Genomic DNA, 22,734 nt, shown 5'->3' on the forward strand with positions numbered 1-22,734 from the left:
TTTGGTGCTGGAGATGATGAATAGAAGGTTGAACATTAGTGGTCGAAAAGTGGATCATTTGTAATGACTCACTTATTTCAGAGCTAGTTTGTATTTAGAAATATATACAGTACCCGTCAAATGTTTGGACACAACTACTCATTCAAGGGTTTTCTTTATTTTTACTATTTTCTACATCGTAGAATAATAGTGAGGACATCAAAACTATGAAATAACATATGGAATCATGTAGTAACCAAATATAGTGCACTACTTTTGACAAGAGCCCTGGTCAAACGTATTGCGCTATGAAGGGAATAGGGTGCCATCAGGCCCTTCACATGCGATCAGATCCATGCCCCTCTTATGAATAATCTCACTGTATTTGTAGTTATCGGTTGACGGGCCACAGGCTTGGTTTGTATTTAGCGATCCCATTAATATTATTTTCCTGAAGAGGAGACATACATATTGAGGGACTAATAGTTGTAGAACAGTGGCTTCTCTGTGTTTAGGGTTTCAGCTGGGAGTGGGGCATTCAGAACACACACACGCACACACACTGGAGCAGCTCTAATTATTTTCACTGAGATGAGGTCAGACCCAGCAGCCAGCGCCCAGTCATGAAGAGAGGCCCAGGCTTGTTATCTTGAATCTGCAGACAAACAAACAAACATGCACTCTAATATACAGCCAGCTCCCTTCAGCCTTCCAGCTCTAGTCATAATCCTATCAAACTAAACACAAATCTAAACATATTAATATACAAGCACAAAGACCTAACCATGAATAGGAGTTATACAAACATGATGATGACTGCAATCCTATTGCAGTGTATTAAGGCATCGTAGTTTATTTTCCTTCCACAGACCATGCGGTGCTGTTTCTATGGCATGATGACACATGAAGCAGTAAAGCTGTTATTAGGTTGTTTTCCCCCTCTTGGATGTCTACAAGGAAACCATTATCTAAATGCCTCAGTAATGTTCCCTGATGGTTGGCCCAGTTGTCATGGTGAAAGCTATGAATGTTGACTCCGTGATATGGATGGTTACATATGGGTAGGTTGTTTTTCAGTGAATAGACAAAATACATGGCATATTCTAATACAAATCAATGTATGTACATGTAGATCCTTCAAGGACTGGCTTCATAATGTGGTAAAAGGAAGTCCAAATCATCATATCACATAATCAAACTATCATAACTAATATTGCAGGGCATACAGTGAGATGACAGCACTCTCTCAAGGCACATCGAACACAACAACCCTTTGACATACGTAGTCATTTATGATGTAGGGCGATATGCAGTATGCTCCTGTAGCAGTAATGTATGTCCTAACACTTGGGGGAACAATGTTCGGCTTTTTTCTGCCTCCTGTTGTTTTTTAAATGTGTACAAATTGGCCTTCTATTTGTGCAAATAAACATAGTAAAACATTGAGATGGTCAGAGACCAGAGAACAGAACAGACTGTTCAACCATAGAGTCTCCTGAACCAGTTCACCTCCCCCATATCAGCCACATTCTGCTCACCATCACAAGGCTCCATCACGTGGACTCCCTTTCTTATCAAATTTGATATTTTGCAGAATCCACTTGTCCGCATTTACAAAAGGGAGAGATGATTCTCTTTAAGGTCACCTCAGCACTGGTGCTGAATGAATGACATTTAGACTACATTTTCCTATTTTTCTCCATTTGCTTTGAAAGGACTTTCTCTCTCTCTCTACTCCCGCACACTGCACCAATCAAAACAAATGTGGAAAGATGAATAGCTCCACCTGCCACTGTAGCTTTTGTATTGTACTTCACTGGGTCTCCCATAATTACACAGCAGCTGCCTGCCTCGGCCTCAGCCCCTCACTCACAATCTAACCCTCACCTTAAAGAACGTCAGGCTCAACAACATGCTTCTTAGAAACAGAAACAGCTAGAACACAACACAACGTGATTCACAATGCCCACTCTGTTCTCATAATATAGTAAACAACTGTGTAAAGAGTGTAAGTAGGGCCTAGTAAATGTAAACCTCAAATGAGCCCACAGACGCCTTGCTATAATCATGAGCCAATGGGTAAAACAAACGGATTCGAATTATCCCAGTGAACACAATACTGCTTTTCACATCATGTACTCATAGGGGTGTATGTGTTGTGCAAAAATGGATGGATGCTATGTAGGTAGAATTTCTATAGCACATACTAGTCTTTACAACAGGCAACATTGATAACAGCGTACCTACAGTGAACCATATCAACATGGTACCTTGAAATAGTGATTTGCCCTGTAACAAAAACAACATGTCTTCTTGTGTTTTCTATCCAGAATAATCCAGTTATCTTAGTCCATATGTCCGAGCCTTCCTCCAGCTACCTGACCTTTTTCTCAGGCTAAATCTTATCCGCCTTCAGGATTTCTACTCCTTCATAATCTATTTGCGATGTCCTACAGATGTTTCATTGGCATGACATTTAACGAAAACCTAATGGTAAGATCAGCGATATGATTAATTTTGAGGTTGACTTTGACTGGATACTGTAGGATATAGTAGGTTATACCTCTGAGGATATACATGTGAAGTGAATAAGTTCACTCACTCAGGGTCTCAGGCCCCATTTCTCTGTGGGCTAAAGAAATGACCTTCTGGACACAAGCTCCATTAAACAGCACTGACTGACTATGGCTTCTTCTCAAAAAAAACATAAATATGTTCTGTGCAAATAAACTTAGTTTAGTTCCCATTGTTCATTGTCCACTAAAAGCTGTGTCTAATGGACTGCATTAAAGCGGATGAATCACCAGCTAGCTTCAAGTGTTGTCTCTAGCAGGGATTTTCTTTGTCATCTCCATGGTGACCTTTCCTTTCCTACCATTACTTGAGAGAGAGAGAGAGAGAGAGAGAGAAGGAAAATTAAGTGCTGTGGATTCAAAGGGGCTAAACACCATTATCAGGTAGAGCATGCACTGCAGTATGTGAGGGATTCATACAGGTTTTATTTGTGTATAGTCAGAGAAAGTATGACACAACCACTTAGAAGCATTAGCTTCTGTTAACAGTTGTTTACTTATTCGTTGGTAGAAATTACACGTAAAATGAGTCAGAGTTTGTTCTGAATACCATCCTTCCACCGTGCAGAACAAATAAAGAAAAACACAAATATTTCTGTAAGGCAGAAACCTAATGTTTACATCTCAGTCTCCAACTCCTAGATAATACATGACAGCATTTGGGGTGTATACATACGCTTCCAGAATCACAAATAAGGGGGAAAACGCTGTATCTGACTTTACTTCAAATGAAAGTTGACCTCTCTTGGCACACATCTGTTTTTTTGGCGATCAATCAACTGGCGATGTGAACAGGCCACTCCAAAGGAACAACTGTGACACTTCAGAACAGATGGCTTTGACAAACAATTATGAATATCTGGGTGATTTCATAGTGAAATAAAGTCCCCATAAACAATCAGTAGATGTGACACACACACACACACACACACACACACACACACACACACACACACACACACACACACACACACACACACACACACACACACACACACACACACACACACACACACACACACACACACACACACACACAAAATGTGGATTTGATCAGCCTTGCTCTCTGCAGTTACAGGGAGATCAGTGACATTCTTCAAGGCCAGAGAAAGATTAAAGATGCTCTCTGTCTGTCAGGGTTCTGATCATATATTCACAAACGAGGCCTGTGAAGAACACATCTTTAAAGAGTGGCTTGCAGGAAATAACATGAATACTTATTCTAATGACAGACCATTATACTAATCATAAACTCAGTAAAAAAAAGTATTCTCACTGTCAACTGCGTTTATTTTCAGCAAATTTAACATATAAATATAAACATTTATATTTATTTGTAAATATTTGTATGAACATAAGATTCAACAACTGAGACATAAACTGAACAAGTTCCACAGACATGTAACTAACACAAATAGAATAATGTGTCCCTGAACAAAGTTGGGGTCACCAGCTGCATTAAGTACTGCAGTGCATCTCCTCCTCCTGCACCAGATTTGCCCGTTCTTGCTGTGAGATTTTACCCCACTCTTCCACCAAGGTACCCGGACATTTCTGGGGGGAATGGCCCTAGCCCTCACCCTCCGATCCAACAAGTCCCAGACGCGCTCGATGGGATTGAGATCCGGGCTTTTCGCTGGCCATGGCAGAACACTGACGTTCCTGTCTTGCAGGAAATCACACACAGAACGAGCAGTATGGCTGGTGGCATTGTCATGCTGGAGGGTCATGTCAGGATGAGCCTGCAGGAAGGGTACCACATGAGGGAGGAGGATGTCTTCCCTGCAACACACAGCGTTGAGATTGCCTGCAATGACAACAAGCTCAGTCTGATGATGCTGTGACACACCGCCCCAGACCATGACGGACCCTCCATCTCCAAATCAATCCCGCTCCAGAGTACAGGCCTCGGTGTAACACTAATTCCTTCGACGATAAACGCGAATTCGACCATCACCCCTGGTGAGAAACAACCGCGGCTCGTCAGTGAAGAGAACTTTTTGCGAGTCCTGTCTGGTCCAGCGACGGTGGGTTTGTGCCCATAGGCGACATTGTTGCAGATGAGCAGGGACATCTTTCTTTTGGTGTTTTTCAGAGTCAGTAGAAAGGCCTCTTCAGTGTCCTTAGTTTTCATAACTGTGACCTCAATTGCCTACCGTCTGTAAGCTTTTCGTATCTTAACAACCCTTCCACGGGTGCATGTTCATTAATTGTTTATGGTTCATTGAACAAGCATGGGAAACAGTGTTTAAACCCTTTACAATGAAGATCTGTGAAGTTATTTGGATTTTTACGAATTATCTTTGAAAGACAAGGTCCTGAAAAAGGGACGTTTCTTTTTTTGCTGAGTTTATAAATGGCCCATTACAAGAGGAGCAAATTACACCCAAGAGTAGTGTTCAAATGCCCTTTTTTATTTTAGACTGTCGGGCTAGCCTTTATTGGGTGGCACATCTGTTTGAAAATGATGTTTGTAAATCTAATATTCACAATATTCCCTTATAAACAGCTAGACTTCTGAACCACTATGGGTTAGTGACATAATCATCCTCTATACTGTCTGTTTTAGTCATGAAGCATGTAGTATCTCTTTCTAATATACTACAATCATACGATCAACCATAACAACATCCACTGCTATGTGAAATTTGGCTCAAACCATAAAGATAAAAAGCAAATGACATTGTGTAATGTGCATAATATAGAACACATGCCGAGGGCCATTTGTGCACAACTGCAAAGATATCCAGTCAGACTAGTTTCTATAGGACTTCATATTTCACTGGTAATACAATATGCACTTATGGCAGTGGAACATTGAAGATCAGGAGATAAATTAATTTGACTTTCACCCAGGTTTTGCTTCAACGGGTGAGGCCTTGGATTCTCTAATAGCCAAACCTTGGCAGAGTGAGGATTTTAATATCTTATTCCCTTCTGTATGTATTTCAAGTAAAACATTTCCATATCACTCTTCAATATCTCTTTCTTAGGTATACACAGTGCACCAAATGGCTTGTTTCGTAAAGCTACAGTACCATAGAATAGCTGCTAACTTAAATACAGTCAATCAAATAAGAGTTGCTGTGTTTATAGATACACCTCCCAGAGGGGAATGGTGATGTCATATTGAATATGATGTAAAGAATTTGTTTTTCCTTTTTATTTTATTTTATTTTCATTTAATTTTCTTTTACAACAATTAAAGACAATGTCAGTCATGTGTCTTATTTCTCCTTAAAGCAACAGAGAGAGAAGTCATCCAAGGCCATTACAACATCAATGTCTCAATTCTGCTAAATGGCAGAGGAAAGATAATAGACATGTGTGCATGCATATTAATTAACTGATAATGAGAAGATAAGAGCCCTTCTCTCTGCAGGTGTGGAACCACTAATCAATTGCCAGTGAAAATGGAGTAGAAATGTGTTTTGTTTTATCCCACATCTGAAATTAAAAAGCTATTTAGCACCACATTTTCTAACAAAGTGCTTTCCATTTATCTTCTCAAACACATTATTCAATCACAATTTCCATTTGTATAATGGTAATATTTTCATGTAATTTCCCGCTTCCTCTGTGATGGGTATTTGTGATATGGGCTTTGTGAAAGGCTATTCCCTTCTAGCTCTATTCACTCGCTGGTAATACATTTACAACATATATTTCAGATTAAATGTCTTGAGTAAATGGACCAGGGCCTTGGATAGCCCACCAAATACTGATGGATCGCTTCTGCACCCTGGTGGTGACAAACAGAACTGCAGTTGTGTTTACATGCCACCTGGTGGCAAAAAAGGCATTGCAGTATATAGTATTTGTATCTATGGGAACCATTTCCTTTATGGGTAATAACAAGCAGGCTGCTGTCTACCCAAACACAGAGCTGTAACAGCTTCCTGATGCAGTGTTATGTAGTGTTGGAGCCTAGGACTGCTGGAGTGATCAGTAATATGCTGTACAGCTGCAAAAATAACTGCCTTCAAAGCCTACTGATTTGGCTGCGGTTTGGTTTAGCCTGTGGCAGGGTTGGAAGCTTTTGAAGTAACTGATTGTAACTGCCACCTTAGAACAGAGGTGTGTGATAGAGGGTGAGATAGAGATGGAGGTAAATAACAATAAATGACATCAAAAACAATAAAGGACATTAGTCAAATTGAATCTATACATTTACTACCATGTCTCATTGTTGTTACAATGACCATACTGGCACATTAACAGGATATAAACATGGCACTGTGGACACTGAAAGTCCAGTTGAGAGATTGAGAGAGAGAGAGTGTTCTGGACCAGCAACAGTAGACAGAGTAAGGAACCTGTGGCTGGTAGGTCTACATCACAGAGCAGAGTGTTTGGCTGGTAGGTCTACATCACAGATTGGAGCGGGGTGTGTGGCTGGTTGGTTACATCACAGAGTGGAGCGGGGCGTGTGGCTGGTTGGTTACATCACAGAGTGGAGCGGGGTGTGTGGCTGGTTGGTTACATCACAGAGTGGAGCGGGGCGTGTGGCTGGTTGGTTACATCACAGAGTGGAGCGGGGTGTGTGGCTGGTTGGTTACATCACAGAGTGGAGTGGGGTGTGTGGCTGGTCTGGTCCCAGATGACACAGGGGTTGATGGACAGTTGTGCAGCATTGCCTTCCTTTGCAGGCAGGTCCTCCACCTGCAGACAGGCCAATCTGTACATACACACACACACGCATGCAGAGATAGAGAGCGAGACTATCTCACTAGCTATACATCACATCTGGTTATGTCAAATAGCCACAGACAGACAGAGAAGTAATAGAGGTGATTGTATCATAGTGCTACCCAATGGGATAGTCATAATTTGTTCAACTTGTTTATAGCTTAATCATTAGAATAGCTAACTTCCATTTGATTGACTAAAGAAAGTGACCCAAAACATAATACAGATAATTGTATTTGCCCATATTTGGGTGATGAGATAGCATAAAAGTGTAACTGGCAGAATGACAGATATCTTACTTTGAGGAGTTTGGGTTAAGAAAGATGGAGGTCAGTCGCAGCTTGATATGCCTTCTGTTTCATCTTTGTCTTTCTCTGTAGTTTCTTTAGTCTCCTCAACGGTGGCCTTACTGGTCGAGCTGGCCGACGCTGGTCTGGTCTCTGGCTTTTTAGAAGGGTCTACCACGACAACATCCCTGCTGGTGTTGCACCCCATGGTTCAGTCCAGTGGGAGATTGATTAAAACAGACGTCCTGTTGAGGTTGTTGGTTGTTGATGAAGTCTGAAAAGCATCTGAAGTTATTACCAAGCTGACCTTTACCTTAAAACCTCCAGGACTGTTGTGGAAGCAGGTCCCCCTGGTTTCCTGTGTAACCATAGAAATATAATCCCTAGAACGGACATTCCGATTCAAGTTAATGGGTCTGAGGGCCTTCCCCATTCTAGGGATTCTATTTTCTATAATGGCCTCTCAGGGGTTTAGTTGACAGGCCTTTGCTGATTGGTTCTTAGAGGATTATTGTGATTTGCTTGCCAAGCAACATCAGTTAAGAATGAACTTCCCATAGCGTGTCAGGACATAGTTACTGATAAACAGTATGGGTATTGTTACTCAATCACTAGGCCGTCATGGAAACCAATTTTGCCCACTATGAAAGTGAATGGCCATTTGTTCGGATGTTTTTCAAAATATGCCTGTATGAAAATTAACAAAATAACAATTTTACTATCTCAACATGAGACTAATATACCAAGACTGATATGTCACATGCTGTTTATGACCTTGTTGTCTCTGAGTGCAAAAATATCCAACATGGAGCTATATTTATTTTCCACAATGGCTCTCACTATGTTGTGGTAATGTTGACATAGGGTAAGGAGATGTTTGAGTTTATTTTATTTTTACAGGGGCAGTACACATTCATCTACGTTTCAGTAAAAGTGACGGTTTTAGTGAGCCGGCTAATTTTCAACCACAGTCCCTGGGCAGGTTATTAAAAACAATTACAATACAGACAATCAATAAGCAGTGAGCACACGCAGAGCAACATAGGACAAGCAAGACAAAGCCTACAGACAGAGCAACATAGGACAAGCAAGACAAAGCCTACAGACAGAGCAACATAGGACAAGCAAGACAAAGCCTACAGACAGAGCAACATAGGACAAGCAAGACAAAGCCTACAGACAGCGCAACATAGGACAAGCAAGACAAAGCCTACAGACAGCGCAACATAGGACAAGCAAGACAAAGCCTACAGACAGAGCAACATAGGACAAGCAAGACAAAGAATACAGACAGAGCAACATAGGACAAGCAAGACAAAGCCTACAGACAGAGCAACATAGGACAAGCAAGACAAAGAATACAGACAGAGCAACATAGGACAAAAAGCAACAAGACAAATGTAAAAACAGAGTTGTGTTTATCCAACATCACAATACAAAGAAGTAAATTATTTGTACCACAGTACAAATTCAACACTGGTAGAGAAAAAAACGTGCCAATTAAACAGAATATTATCTCACATCTGGTCCTAACAGATACATTACGTTGTATAACAATTAAAAATGATTCTCTCACATCTGGTCCTAACAGATACATTACGCTGTATAACAATTAAAAATTATTATCTCACATCTGGTCCTAACAGATACATTACGCTGTATAACAATTAAACATGATTATCTCACATCTGGTCCTAACAGATACATTACGCTGTATAACAATTAAAAATGATTCTCTCACATCTGGTCCTAACAGATACATTACGCTGTATAACAATTAAAAATTATTATCTCACATCTGGTCCTAACAGATACATTACGCTGTATAACAATTAAAAATTATTATCTCACACCTGGTCCTAACAGATACATTACGCTGTATAACAATTAAACATGATTATCTCACATCTGGTCCTAACAGATACATTACGCTGTATAACAATTAAAAATTATTATCTCACATCTGGTCCTAACAGATACATTACGCTGTATAACAATTAAACATGATTATCTCACATCTGGTCCTAACAGATACATTACGCTGTATAACAATTAAACAGAATATTATCTCACATCTGGTCCTAACAGATACATTACGCTGTATAACAATTAAACATGATTATCTCACATCTGGTCCTAACAGATACATTACGCTGTATAACAATTAAAAATGATTATCTCACATCTGGTCCTAACAGATACATTACGCTGTATAACAATTAAAAATGATCATCTCACATCTGGTCCTAACAGATACATTACGCTGTATAACAATTAAAAATGATTATCTCACATCTGGTCCTAACAGATGTCTCTCAGACTCTGTGGGATACAATGATTAGCAACACACATGACTGTATGTACTGTGTATTTACGATGACCAGGCCTTTTGCTTTTCACAGTTACTGAAGTTAAAATATGTGTAATGTTAGTTACATTTACATTACATTTAAGTCATTTGGCAGACGCTCTTATCCAGAGCGACTTACAAATTGGTGAATAGGAAGTATAGAAGAGGGTCAGTTAGGGAACCGTTAGCAGGGTTTGAGAGGTATGTCCAACCTCTGACCTTTGAGGGGCTTCTGCTGAAGATGTAGAGGACCCCAGTGCGGGGGGAGTGGTGTGTGCTGGGCTTGTGGGGGGAGATGTAGAGGGAATGGTGGTTGGAAGGGCGGAGTCTGTGCAAGGATCCAATACGCTGGCAGGGGTATGGCGAAAGGGGAGGGGTTTCAACCTGTGCATGGAAAAATAATCTGAATGTGGTCAGAATCTCTGTTGGACAGTGATGATAGCGCTGGGCCTAGGAACAATGCACTTCATCTGTTCTAGGACTTATATTACAGGATCAGATGACCTGTAAGTACCCATGATGTTATACACCAGTTTGGACATATCTGAGACCCCTGGTAAAGTGTTTCCTACGTGTCGTGTATGACGACTACTGACTCCATTAGGAAGTATATGAAAATGTCCCCTCACCCCGGCTATGGTCAGAGAGCTGGAGGTAAAGCGCAGGGCAAAGTCCTTCATCTGTTTGACATAGACGGTGTTGTAGAAATAGATGAGGTGTCCTCTCTCCTCCTGGCCCTGTCTACAGGGAGCTCTGGGTCCTGTACGATGGGTGGGAGGGCTCTGGTAGGTAAGAAAGCTTCTGCTGGGGTCTACATCAACTGGAAAACAGAGCAGCATCACCATCAAAAATGATTGGTTAATTCATGCACATTATGATGCAAACATATCCACGTGAATTTATATATTTTTCTATTTGTCTAACCGTTTTCTCTGTTGGATCCTCCAGGAGAGTTTTGTGAGGTCTTGGTGTTTCTCCCTGAGATCAGATCACTTCTGAATACCTGACAGAAGGACAATACAGACTTCATCAACTACACAATAACAAACGAGCTGGATTTAACTCACACACACAAAAGCAAGCAAAACATTGATCTCCTTACACAGTTGCTTGCTTGAGGCTGAGTCTTGTAGCACTGCAAGATGAGCTTGAAGGGCATGTCCACTTTGGTTACCTGCATGAGCAACACACAGCACAAACATGGAAATGAGGTAATATATTACATTATGATCATCAATACACAGCTGAAGAGGTATAGAAGGCGAATGCCTTGCTGTCGATCACCCAAGTCATAAAACCATCTGCGTTAAGGAAGTATAGCAAAACGTCTAGAGGCAAAGCAAATAGTGCTACCTTGGCCATCACATAGATGGCACATATGAGTATTTGGTCCAGGTGTCGGTCTAGAATGAGGTCAGTGCAGTGTTTAACGCAGGTCCAGATCTTCAGCCGCAGCGCCTCACAGATGTCCAGTTTAACACAGATGTCCCTCAGACGCATGCTCACCAGGTAGTAGACCTGAGACAGAGGAGTATGGCCTTTGTCTTGTGGATCTTGTAACTAAATATCTAGGCTCATAGCATTCAGGCCAGCTCAGGTATGTAGAAATCTGAGTAAAGCCTACCTTGCGGAGGAACAGGGAGATGGAGCCCTTACTCTGGGTAGAGGGTAGAGGGTTCTGGGGCTGCTGGGTAGAGGTGTTGGAGACTTGCTGTGGAGGAATGGGCTGACCTACAACACTGAGGGTAAATGTGATGGCTCCCCGGTCATTGTCAATGCCTGGGTGTGGAAGAGGTTTAATTGAACAAATAGCACTGGTTGTTGTGATATGTAAACAAGGTATATAACATGTTTATTATAAGATGTATTACATTATGTCAGTATTCTATTAGGGTTGTCATTTCTATGGCCATATTGGGTTTCATCTGAGGGATAGTCTTTACCTCGAACCGGTATGGTGACTGACTGGTCATTGTTGGTGGTGACAGTGGCTGATGCCATGGTGACTACAGTCTGTCCAGTAACAATGACAGAGGAGGAGGGGGATGGGCTGACTGGTGTGGTAGGGCAAGCGGCCATCTTTGAGCCAGCAGGGGGTGAGCTGTAGCGTTCATGGTGGGTAATCGGGGAGTTCAGGTCATTTCCATGGATCCCATTCACAAGGCTTGAGGTCAACTGTGAAGGGTTGGGAGGGATCTTGGCCATCTTGTCTTTGTCCTCTGAGTATTGGGGAAGCATCACCTTGAACACACATAGAACCATCTGTTACCTTAAGTTTGGGATCATTTTGTTTCCTCTATTGAATGGAACGACAGCCGCCATGCTGACATATTAGACCAACTTGTTTCGAGTGCGCCAGCGGTGTTGCTCTATATATTTTGAGAGGGTGCACTGTATATTTTGCCCAGTTGACAAACAGGTGAATTTGAACCTTTGTCCACAGACCTGATGGTATGCAGGCAGCTGTCCCTGACTCTTAGCAGCAAGCCCTCCTCAGCCCGCAGCACCAGCTCTATCACCTGGCACACACCACACACAGTAGAGGGTTAAACAGCACCTAAATAGATCACTAAGATTACAGTAGACGTGTTTGAACCCAGGACGTCTGTATGCCCCAAGACTGTGTAAGCTCTCTGAGCCCAAGCCTAGGCATTAGCTTGAGGAGCTAACACAATGCTTCCGTTTTCAGGTAAGGTTACTTATCACGTGAAACCTCCTCCTTTACACAAAACCTACGATGTTACATTACAGTATGACATGTACTGCAGGTGTTTTGTGTAGATGTTACCTTGTAGAAGTCGTATGGCGTCAGGCTAAAGATGTCAATGACCAGGGGGAAGCTGCCTGGTGGCTGATGGGAGAAGATTACCATCTCCAGACAACAGGCCACTAGAGAGCGCTGGAACAGATCATGCTCCAGTATGCCAAGAAACAAGTCATCAAGGACAACCTCTATACTATACATGTCTGTATAACATTTTGTCCTATATTTATATTGTATTTATTTATTTTAATCCCAGGCCTCTGTCCCAGCTAGAGGCCATTTGCCTTTTGGTAGGCCGTCATTGTAAATAAGAATTTGTTCTTAACTGACTTGCTTAGGTTAAATAAAGGTTAAATAAAAAATACATAAATAAAATACAACAGTGCCCCCAGAGGGAATTATAAAGTGAAGGCTTAATGACACTAAACAGTGCAGTTCCAGTCATACACAACAGAGGGCAGAGGACTCACTAAAATGTCTTTGGCTCCCAGCCTCTTCCTCTCCTGATTGATGACAGCCTCTAGAACCCTGTAGTACAAAGTCTCTGTCTGGCTGGAGAACTCCTCTCTCTACAAACAACAGGAAGTTACTGAAAAGTGCACATTAATGTCAATATATCAACACATGCATACACACAGACACAAATACACACACCTCTGTCTAGGCTGTGGTTCTCTTCCCATGGTTCCTGGTAGTGCTGGATGAAGGTGTGGCACATGTCTCTCAGTCTAGCGGAGATGACATCACTAGGGTTTCTGGCACAGGACCTAAACAAAATACACCTTAAAGAACCATACAGCCACTTTCCCACCCCCATAGACTACTGATAGATATTGCCCACCCATAGGTATAGATCTAGGATAAGCTTATCTACCTCCAAATCAGAACCAACTCCATAATGGGAAGAATGTGTAACATAGTAAAACAACATGTGTTTTCTTACTCTTCTACAAACTCAACACTGACCATAGATCACAGTGTACTCTACCATAGGCTACAGGCCCAAATACATTTCCCCTGCGGCACATTACAGTCTACTACAGTTACGTATGAGGCCCACACAGACACATGCCCACCAGAGCTGACCTGAATGTTCTAGCCAGACTGTCACTGGGTACATGTCTCTGGGTTGCCATGACGACCTCCAGCCGCTCACAGCACCTCCGCTGGTAGAGTAAAGCTCTGTGTCAGTCAGTGGAGTAGCAGTGGACACCTGTACATAATGCACACACCAGGCAGAGGTTTGAAAACCCTTTAGAGCGGTACATGAGACCGTATAAATAGGATCATCATTATACTTCCTTGCATGAGAAACATGTGAAACAACACGAACCACACAGTAATGATATTAAGTCATCTCAGGGATAATTGGGCCCTAGTTAATGTGTGTGTGTGTGTGTGGGGAGGGAGCTAGTTATGAGATGACAACGATGATGAACTGCCAAAATACAAATATTTCCTGTTGAAGAGGAATATTCCGATTTATGAATCTGTTTCTCTGTTTGTCAAGTAGTTGTACAGTTCTACTGTGGAAGGATTCAGAGAGAGAGAGAGAGAGGCCATATCCCATCCTGGAATATACAAGGTCTGAAGTCATCTGCCTTTGGACTATAGAGCAGGAACCCAGACTTCACCACTACTAAATAAATCAAAACAGGATTTTAAATGTTTGAATATGAAATTATTCGTGATGTGATGAAATGTGATTTTAGCTTTTATAATGTGAGATTTGGGTTTTCATAAGGTAGGGCTCTGCTCAATCAGTGGCCCGCCCCTGTGAAGGGACATGGGCTATAAAACTTTTCAAACACGCTCTCCTCTCCCTTCCTATATAAAGCCTTGACGACAATATAACCATCTGTTCCGAGGATGTGAGGACGACGGTCCGATGCCAGAATGGTTCAGATAATAACTACAGAACGAAGCCAACATCAGCATGAGCTTTGGTTGCGAATGGTATGAACTTTGAACTATTATTCACTACAGAAGTGATACCTCCGAGCCGTTGAGTTAGCAACAGCCGCTGCAAACAAGGGTTAGGAAGGAACAGACAGAGTATCCCGTCTTTCACACAACAACATTACTACAACGTATCCAATTGACATTCTTCAAAGGACAAAGTACTCGGTTGGGCAACACGGCCTTCCATCTACCACCAACCTATCGAAGTGCAGCTCAGAGTAAATATTTATTGTATTTTCCTTTTCCAAATGGGCGGTCATTTAGAATGCATAAGATACTCTACTTACGAATACACAGCTTCACCCTTTGTTCCTCAGTCTTCCCGCTCTTTCACTCAAACCCAGCCCTTTTCTTTTGTGTTACAGGCTGTCATATTTGTTCCGCCCGCTAGGGACTTTTTCCTTTATGACGTAATTTGTCATCAAGTTATGATTAATTATGTGTATGTGTAATTCTGTGTGATTAGTTAGGTATTTAGTCAATAAATAATTAAACCCAATTTTATATTGCTGATTCAACTTGTTAGCCAGGGTTCGTGCAGATAACCAAGAATTTACAACTTTGAGACTGAATTAAGATGACAATTAATATTGACTGCTATTGATGTAAAATATTACTAGGTCTTTAAGAGTTTATTCGGAAGATAACAGCTCTATACATATTATTTTGTGATGCCCCGACTCTCTGGTTAATTACATTTACATGATTAGCTCAATCAGGTAATATTAATTACGGAGAAATTATTTTATAGACTAGCATGTCATATCACTTAATCCGGCATGGCCAAAGACACGACAGCACACTGCCCACAAAATGAGGTGGAAACCAAGCTGCACTTCCCAACCTCCTGCCAAATGTATGACCATATTGGAGATACATGCAGAGCATTCAGAAAGTATTCATACCCCTTGACTTATTCCACATGATGTGTTACAACCGGAAATGTTTGATGTGTTGCAACCTGAATTCATGGATTAAATTGATTTACACACAATACCCCATAATGAAAACATGTTTTTAGAAACGTTTGCTAATTTATTCGAAAATTAAATACAGAAATATCTCAATTACATAAGTATTCACACACCTGAGTCAATACATGTTAGAATCAACTTTGGCAGCGATTACGAGTTGTGAGTCTTTCTGGGAAATCTCTAACAGTTTTCCACATGTGGATTGTACAATATTTGCACATTGTTATTAAAAAAAATATTCAAGCTCTGTCAAGTTGGTTGATCATGGCTAGACCGCCATCTTCAAGTCTTGCCATAGTGCTTCAAAATTGTAACTAGGCCACATTTAATGTTGTCTTGGTAAGCCACTCCAGTGTATATTTGGCCTTGTGTTTTAGGTTATTTTCCTGCTGAGAGGTGAATTTGTCTCCCTTTGTCTGGTGGAAAGCAGGCTGAACCAGGTTTTCCTCTAGGATTTTGCCTGTGCTTAACTTTATTCCATTCCTTTTTACTCTACAAAACTCCCTAGTCCTTGCCGATGACAAGCATACCCATAACATGATGCAGCCACCACCATGCTTGAAAATATGAAGGTGGTACTCAGTGATGTGTTGTGCTGGATTCTCCCCAAACATAATATTCAGGACATAAAGTTAATTTCTTTGCCACGTTTTGCTTTAGTGCCTTGCTGCAAATTGGATGTATGTTTTGGAATATTTTTTCTGTACAGGCTTCCTTCTTTTGACTCTGTCCTTTAGGTTAATATTATAGAGTAACTACAATGTTGTTGATCCATTCTCAGTTGTTTTCTCCTATCACAGCCATTAAACTCTAACGGTTTTAAAGTCACCATTGGCCTCATGGTTAAATCCCTGAGCAGTGGCCTTCCTCTCCTGCAACTGAGCTAGGAGGGATGCCTGTATCTTTGTCGTGACTGGGTGTATTGATACAAAGTGTAATTAATAACCATGCTCAAAGAGATATTGAATTTCTGTTTTTTTTATTTGACCCATTTACCAATAGGTGCCCTTCTTTGCATTGGAAAACCTCCCTGTTCTTTGTGGTTCAATCAGTGTTTGAAATTCACTGACTGAGGGACCTTACAGATAATTGTACAGTATGTGTCGGTTACAGAGATGAGGTAGTCATTCAAAAGGTAGTTGTTCATGTTAAACACTATTATTGCACATAGAGTCTGTGTAACTTATTATGTGACTTGTTAAGCACATGTTTACTCCTGAACTTATTTAGGCTTCACATAACAAAGGGGTTGAACACTTACTGACTCAAGACATTTCAGCTTTTCATTTTTAATTAATTTGCAAACATTTCTAAAAACATAATTCCACTTTGACATTATAGGGTATTGTGCGTTGGCCAGTGAAACAAAATCTCAATTTATTCCAAATACAAATTCAGGCTGTCACGCAACAAAATGTGGAAAGGTCAAGGGGTGTGAATACTTTCTGAAGGCACTATATTTCCCTCAGATTACAGTCCCACAAAGATTTTGAAAACCAATCCAATCTCCCATATCCATTAGGTGAAATACAACAGTGTGCCACCACAACAGCAAGATTTGTGACCTGGAGCACAAACACCATTGTAAATACAACCTATATTTATCTGTTTATTTATATTACCTTTCATACCTCAACTATTTGCATTGTTACATAGCACTGTACATAGCCAGCAATATAACATTTGAAATGTCTATATTCTTTAAAAACTTTTGTGGGCGTAATGTTTATTATTCATTTCTGATTGTTTATTTCCCTTTCCATTTTGTTTGTCTATTTCACTTGCTTAGGCAATGTAAACATATTTCCCATGCCAATAATCACCTTTGAATTTATTTGAAATTGAGGGAGTAAAATAGAGATTGTGCTGATTCAATGGTAACTCAGTCTCCTTTCTACAGCGATAATCATTTGCACGTGTTCTCCATTTCTCTACAATGCCAAGTTACTATCACAGACTGTGTGAGTGTGTGGTGCACAGATGCTGCCTGGGGTAGAGGATCTGTCTCTCTGAGTGTGTGAAAATGAAGAAGTTAAACTGTGGTTTTGTATATAAACCAGATATGTCAGTGAGTGGGGGGGTGGATGCTGATTCCGAACATGTTGTGTACTATATCTGAGGAATAATTCAAGTTATAAGTCAGTGAGATAAGCTGGGTGTGGTTATTGGGAAGGTATTTGAGGATGATGCTAGCAATGACTGTCGTTATGGGTTGCAGGTGATAATCAGATTCACTTTGTTCACACTAAGGAGTATCACTTTGGGTAGAGACCAACACAGAGAGAGAGACAGAGAGGGAGCGAGGGAGAGCAACAGAGAGGTAGAGAGAAAGACAAAGACCAACAGAGAGAGAGAGAGGGAGCGAGCGAGGGAGAGGTAGAGAGAAAGACAAAGACCAACACAGAGAGAGAGGGAGCGAGGGAGCGCAACAGAGAGGTAGAGAGAAAGACAAAGACCAACAGAGAGAGAGAGAGACAGAGAGGGAGCGAGGGAGAGCAACAGAGAGGTAGAGAGAAAGACAAAGACCAACACAGAGAGAGAGAGGGAGCGAGCGAGGGAGAGGTAGAGAGAAAGACAAAGACCAACACAGAGAGAGAGGGAGCGAGGGAGCGCAACAGAGAGGTAGAGAGAAAGACAAAGACCAACAGAGAGAGAGAGAGACAGAGAGGGAGCGAGGGAGAGCAACAGAGAGGTAGAGAGAAAGACAAAGACCAACACAGAGAGAGAGACAGCGAGGGAGAGCAACAGAGAGGTAGAGAGAAAGACAAAGACCAACACAGAGAGAGACAGAGAGGGGGCGAGGGAGAGCAACAGAGAGGTAGAGAGCAAGACAAAGACCAACACAGAGAGAGAGACAGAGGGAGCGAGAGAGAGCAACAAAGAGGTACAGTGAAAGACAAAGACCAACACAGAGAGAGAGACAGAGAGGGGGAGAGGGAGAGCAACAGAGAGGTAGAGAGCAAGACAAAGACCAACACAGAGAGAGAGACAGAGAGGGAGCGAGGGAGAGCAACAGAGAGGTAGAGAGAGAGAGAAAGAGCAACACAGAGAGAGAAATAGAGGGCTACAATCTAAGATGTAAGGTTATACCAGGTGAAGTTCTCGATATTCTGACGTGACTCATAACTGTACACCTGTAAATTACAGCCAGAGCCAGGCTGAGGCTGGACAGGCCAATGTTGAACCACATCAATTCCTGTGTTCTGTCAGAGTTAAACCTGTACACTGTGTTCCTGGGCACTGTCACACACTACACCGCTGTCACACAGAACACCGCTGTCACACAGTACACCACTGTCATTGAATCTAATAATACCTTCCATTCATTCCCTACAAGCAACCGTACTGTTCCAACCCCAGACGCTGGCCAACAGGCCTGGGTTCAAATACTATTTGAAATCTTTCAAACACTTTAGCTGGGCTTGATTGAGCTTGCTTTGCGCAATTGAACCAATAGAATAGTCGTATAAGTGCAAACCCTGCTCATATGGCATTACAGGTTTCTTCTAAAGCAAACGCTAAAAGTATTTGAAAGATTTCAGATAGCATTTGAATCCAGATTTGCTGGCCAACCTATCCCTCTCTCACTCTGCAGTATTGGGACGAAGCCTTGGTTGGCTTGGCTCTACTCCATCCACTACGAGGAAAATGGATTTAGCTCACCTCCCACTGAGTCAATTCAACCTTCCTATCTGTTCTGTGGAAGTTGATGGTTATATTAAGGCTTTAACTCTTGTCACTGTAACATCCCTCCTGAGAGCAAGCTACAGTCATAAGGGAGAGGTAAAAATATAAAAAACTATCGGCCTATATCGAGTCTTCCATTCCTGTCAATTTTTTTTGAAAAGGCTGTTGCACAGCAACTCACTGCCTTCCTGAAGACAAACAATGTATATGAAATGCTTCAGTCTGGTTTTAGACCCCATCATAGCACTGAGACGGCACTTGTGAAGGTGTTAAATGACATTTTAATGGCATCGGACCGAGGCTCTGCATCTGTCCTCGTGCTCCTAGACCTTAGTGCAGCTTTTGATACCATCGATCACCACATTCTTTTGGAGAGATTGGAAACCCAAATTGGTCTACACTGACAAGTTCTGGCCTGGTTTAGATCTTATCTGTCGGAAAGATATCAGTTTGTCTCTGTGAATGGTTTGTCCTCTGACAAATCAACTGTAAATTTCGGTGTTCCTCAAGGTTCCGTTTTAGGACCACTATTGTTTTCACTATATATTTTACCTCTTGGGGATGTTATTCGAAAACATGTTAACTTTCACTGCTATGCGTATGACACACAGCTGTACATTTCAATGAAACATGGTGAAGCCCCAAAATTGCCCTTGCTAGAAGCATGTGTTTCAGACATAAGGAAGTGGATGGCTGCAAACTTTCTACTGTTAAACTCGGACAAAACAGAGATGCTTGTTCTAGGTCCCAAGAAACAAAGATATCTTCTGTTGAATCTGATAATTAATCTTAATGGTTGTACAGTCGTCTCAAATAAAACTGTAAAGAACCTCGGCGTTACTCTGGACCCTGATCTCTCTTTTGAAGAACATATCAAGACCATTTCATGGACAGCTTTTTTCCATCTGTGTAACATTGCAAAAATCAGAAACTTTCTGTCCAAAAATGATGCAGAAAAATTAATCCATGCTTTTGTCACTTTTAGGTTAGACTACTGAAATGCTCTACTTTCCGGCTACCCGGATAAAGCACTAAATAAACTTCAGTTAGGATTCTAGCAGCCGTATTTAGCACTGACTAGAACCAAAAAATGTGATCATATTACTCCAGTGCTAGCCTCCCTACACTGGCTTTCTGTCAAAGCAAGGGCTGATTTCAAGGTTTTACTGCTAACCTACAAAGCATTACATGGGCTTGCTCCTACCTATCTCTCTGATTTGGTCCTGCCGTACATACCTACACGTACACTACGGTCACAAGACGCAGGCCTCCTAATTGTCCCTAGAATTTCTAAGCAAACAGCTGGAGGCAGGGCTTTCTCCTATAGAGCTCCATTTTTATGGAACGGTCTGCCTACCCATGTCAGAGACGCAAACTCAGTCTCAACGTTTAAGTCTTTACTGAAGACTCATCTCTTCAGTGGGTCATATGATTGAGTGTAGTCTGGCCCAGGAGTGGGAAGGTGAACGGAAAGGCTCTGGAGCAACGAACCGCCCTTGCTGTCTCTGCCTGGCCGGTTCCCCTCTTTCCACTGGGATTCTCTGCCTCTAACCCTATTACAGGGGCTGAGTCACTGGCTTACTGGGGCTCTCTCATGCCGTCCCTGGAAGGGGTGCGTCACCTGAGTGGGTTGATTCACTGATGTGGTCATCCTGTCTGGGTTGGCGCCCCCTTGGGTTGTGCCATGGCGGAGATCTTTGTGGGCTATACTCAGCTTTGTCTCAGGATGGTAAGTTGGTGGTTGAAGATATCCCTTTAGTGGTGTGGGGGCTGTGCTTTGGCAAAGTGGGTGGGGTTATATCCTTCCTGTTTGGCCCTGCCCGGGGGTGTCCTCGGATGGGGCCACAGTGTCTCCTGACCCCTCCTGTCTCAGCCTCCAGTATTTATGCTGCAGTAGTTTATGTGTCGGGGGGCTGGGGTCAGTTTGTTATATCTGGAGTACTTCTCCTGTCCAATTTGGTGTCCTGTGTGAATCTAAGTGTGCGTTCTCTAATTCTCTCCTTCTCTCTCTCTTTCTCTCTCTCGGAGGACCTGAGCCCTAGGACCATGCCCCAGGACTACCTGACATGATGACTCCTTGCTGTCCCCAGTCCACCTGGCCGTGCTGCTGCTCCAGTTTCAACTGTTCTGCCTTATTATTATTCGACCATGCTGGTCATTTATGAACATTTGAACATCTTGGCCATGTTCTGTTATAATCTCTACCCGGCACAGCCAGAAGAGGACTGGCCACTCAGTAGCCTGGTTCCTCTCTAGGTTTCTTCCTAGGTTTTGGCCTTTCTAGGGAGTTTTTCCTAACCACCATGCTTCTACACCTGCATTGCTTGCTGTTTGGGGTTTTAGGCTGGGTTTCTGTACAGCACTTTGAGATATCAGCTGATGTACGAAGGGCTATATAAATAAATTTGATTTGAGGTAGCTACTATGAGCCATGTGCTGGGTACTAATATTACTATGCATATGCTCTCACCCATGTGGGCGACACACCGGATGTGGGCTAGTGGCCCACCAACTGACAACATGCATCACCAGCTGCCAACTCCTTCAGAATCAGTTTGTCATCTTACCCACCACCACGCCTCTCTCTGTTCCCATGTTGGCTCTCTGTCACACTGCAATATCTTTAGAACTGACTGACTGCAGCGTCAGTGACAACCTCCAGAATACTTTTACTTTCTACAGGGGCACACACATCGTTCAAAATACACATGCAACTAAAGTGTTTTGCATCCATTTCAGAGAAATGGAACAGAACAATGTTGCATTTTATCATGGCAATCTAACAACCTCTACCAGCCACAAATCATACATGATCATCATCCATAATAACATCAGTTAGACACACATCAACCCAGGACAAACAACATCCTGTGACATGTTATATCCTGTGGTGTTACAGAGACAAAGAGAGACAAAAGAGCTGCAGTGATGCAACAAGCTACTTACAGAGACTCGTGAGAAGGATCTGATTGTGTTTTGTAGAGGCTTGGAGACACACTGCCTCTCTGCTTCTCTCTCTGTGGGACTAGCCAGGCTGAACAGCTGTGGGTGTGTGGGTGAGCATCAGAGCAGCACAGAGCAGTGAGCGCTACTATAAATCTACAGGCAGGCAGCAGCAGGCTGCAGTGCACTGAGACGGAGAGGAAGCTGAAGCTCTGGCTCTGCCCATTGGCTCACAGCTCACAACAGACAAGCCCCAACTTGTCATCTGCAATTGGTTGCTATGATTAGAGGCCTGAGACTCACAGAGCAACAAGCGCCCCCTGGGGTGGAGTAGGAACATAATAGGGCATAAAGGAAGCAGAAGAATAGCAGTATATTAATCAGCAATGCTTTACAACAATATATACTATATCAGTTTTGAAAATGACTTTTTAGCCACACTATTAGACATTATCATCCTATATTTATATCACCAGTGAACAATAAACAACATTGTAATTCTGGATACCTTGAAGTGCCTGTAACT

At 42.1% G+C, this 22,734-nt stretch overlaps 1 protein-coding gene across 4 annotated transcripts; it reads right to left on the reverse strand.

Moving 5' to 3' along the window:
* Positions 1-5,536: 5,536 nt before the first annotated feature.
* Positions 5,537-22,687, reverse strand: LOC135551117 (retinoblastoma-like protein 2). Of its 4 annotated transcripts, XR_010457200.1 has the most exons (13): positions 22,212-22,687; positions 13,729-13,855; positions 13,297-13,409; positions 12,667-13,211; positions 12,324-12,397; positions 11,822-12,119; positions 11,503-11,657; positions 11,232-11,396; positions 10,981-11,052; positions 10,803-10,902; positions 10,508-10,698; positions 7,541-7,802; positions 5,537-7,230 (listed from the first exon to the last, which is right to left on the reverse strand). XR_010457200.1 is itself a non-coding variant. In XM_064982537.1 (12 exons), exons 6-12 carry the CDS (start codon positions 12,114-12,116, stop codon positions 10,014-10,016), a joined length of 1,206 nt encoding a protein of 401 aa, XP_064838609.1. In that variant the 5' UTR covers positions 12,117-12,119; positions 12,324-12,397; positions 12,667-13,211; positions 13,297-13,409; positions 13,729-13,855; positions 22,212-22,687; the 3' UTR covers positions 8,401-10,013. The 4 variants fall into 4 exon arrangements, 3 of the variants coding, with proteins under 3 accessions (XP_064838609.1, XP_064838607.1, XP_064838608.1); XM_064982537.1 differs by lacking the exons at positions 5,537-7,230; positions 7,541-7,802 and adding an exon at positions 8,401-10,262 and having other exon boundaries at positions 10,803-10,881; XM_064982535.1 differs by lacking the exons at positions 5,537-7,230; positions 7,541-7,802 and adding an exon at positions 8,401-10,262.
* Between the last annotated feature and the right edge of the window lie 47 nt (positions 22,688-22,734).

This window comes from Oncorhynchus masou, chromosome 1, assembly GCF_036934945.1.
Source record: "Oncorhynchus masou masou isolate Uvic2021 chromosome 1, UVic_Omas_1.1, whole genome shotgun sequence".
Lineage (NCBI taxonomy): Eukaryota > Metazoa > Chordata > Actinopteri > Salmoniformes > Salmonidae > Oncorhynchus > Oncorhynchus masou.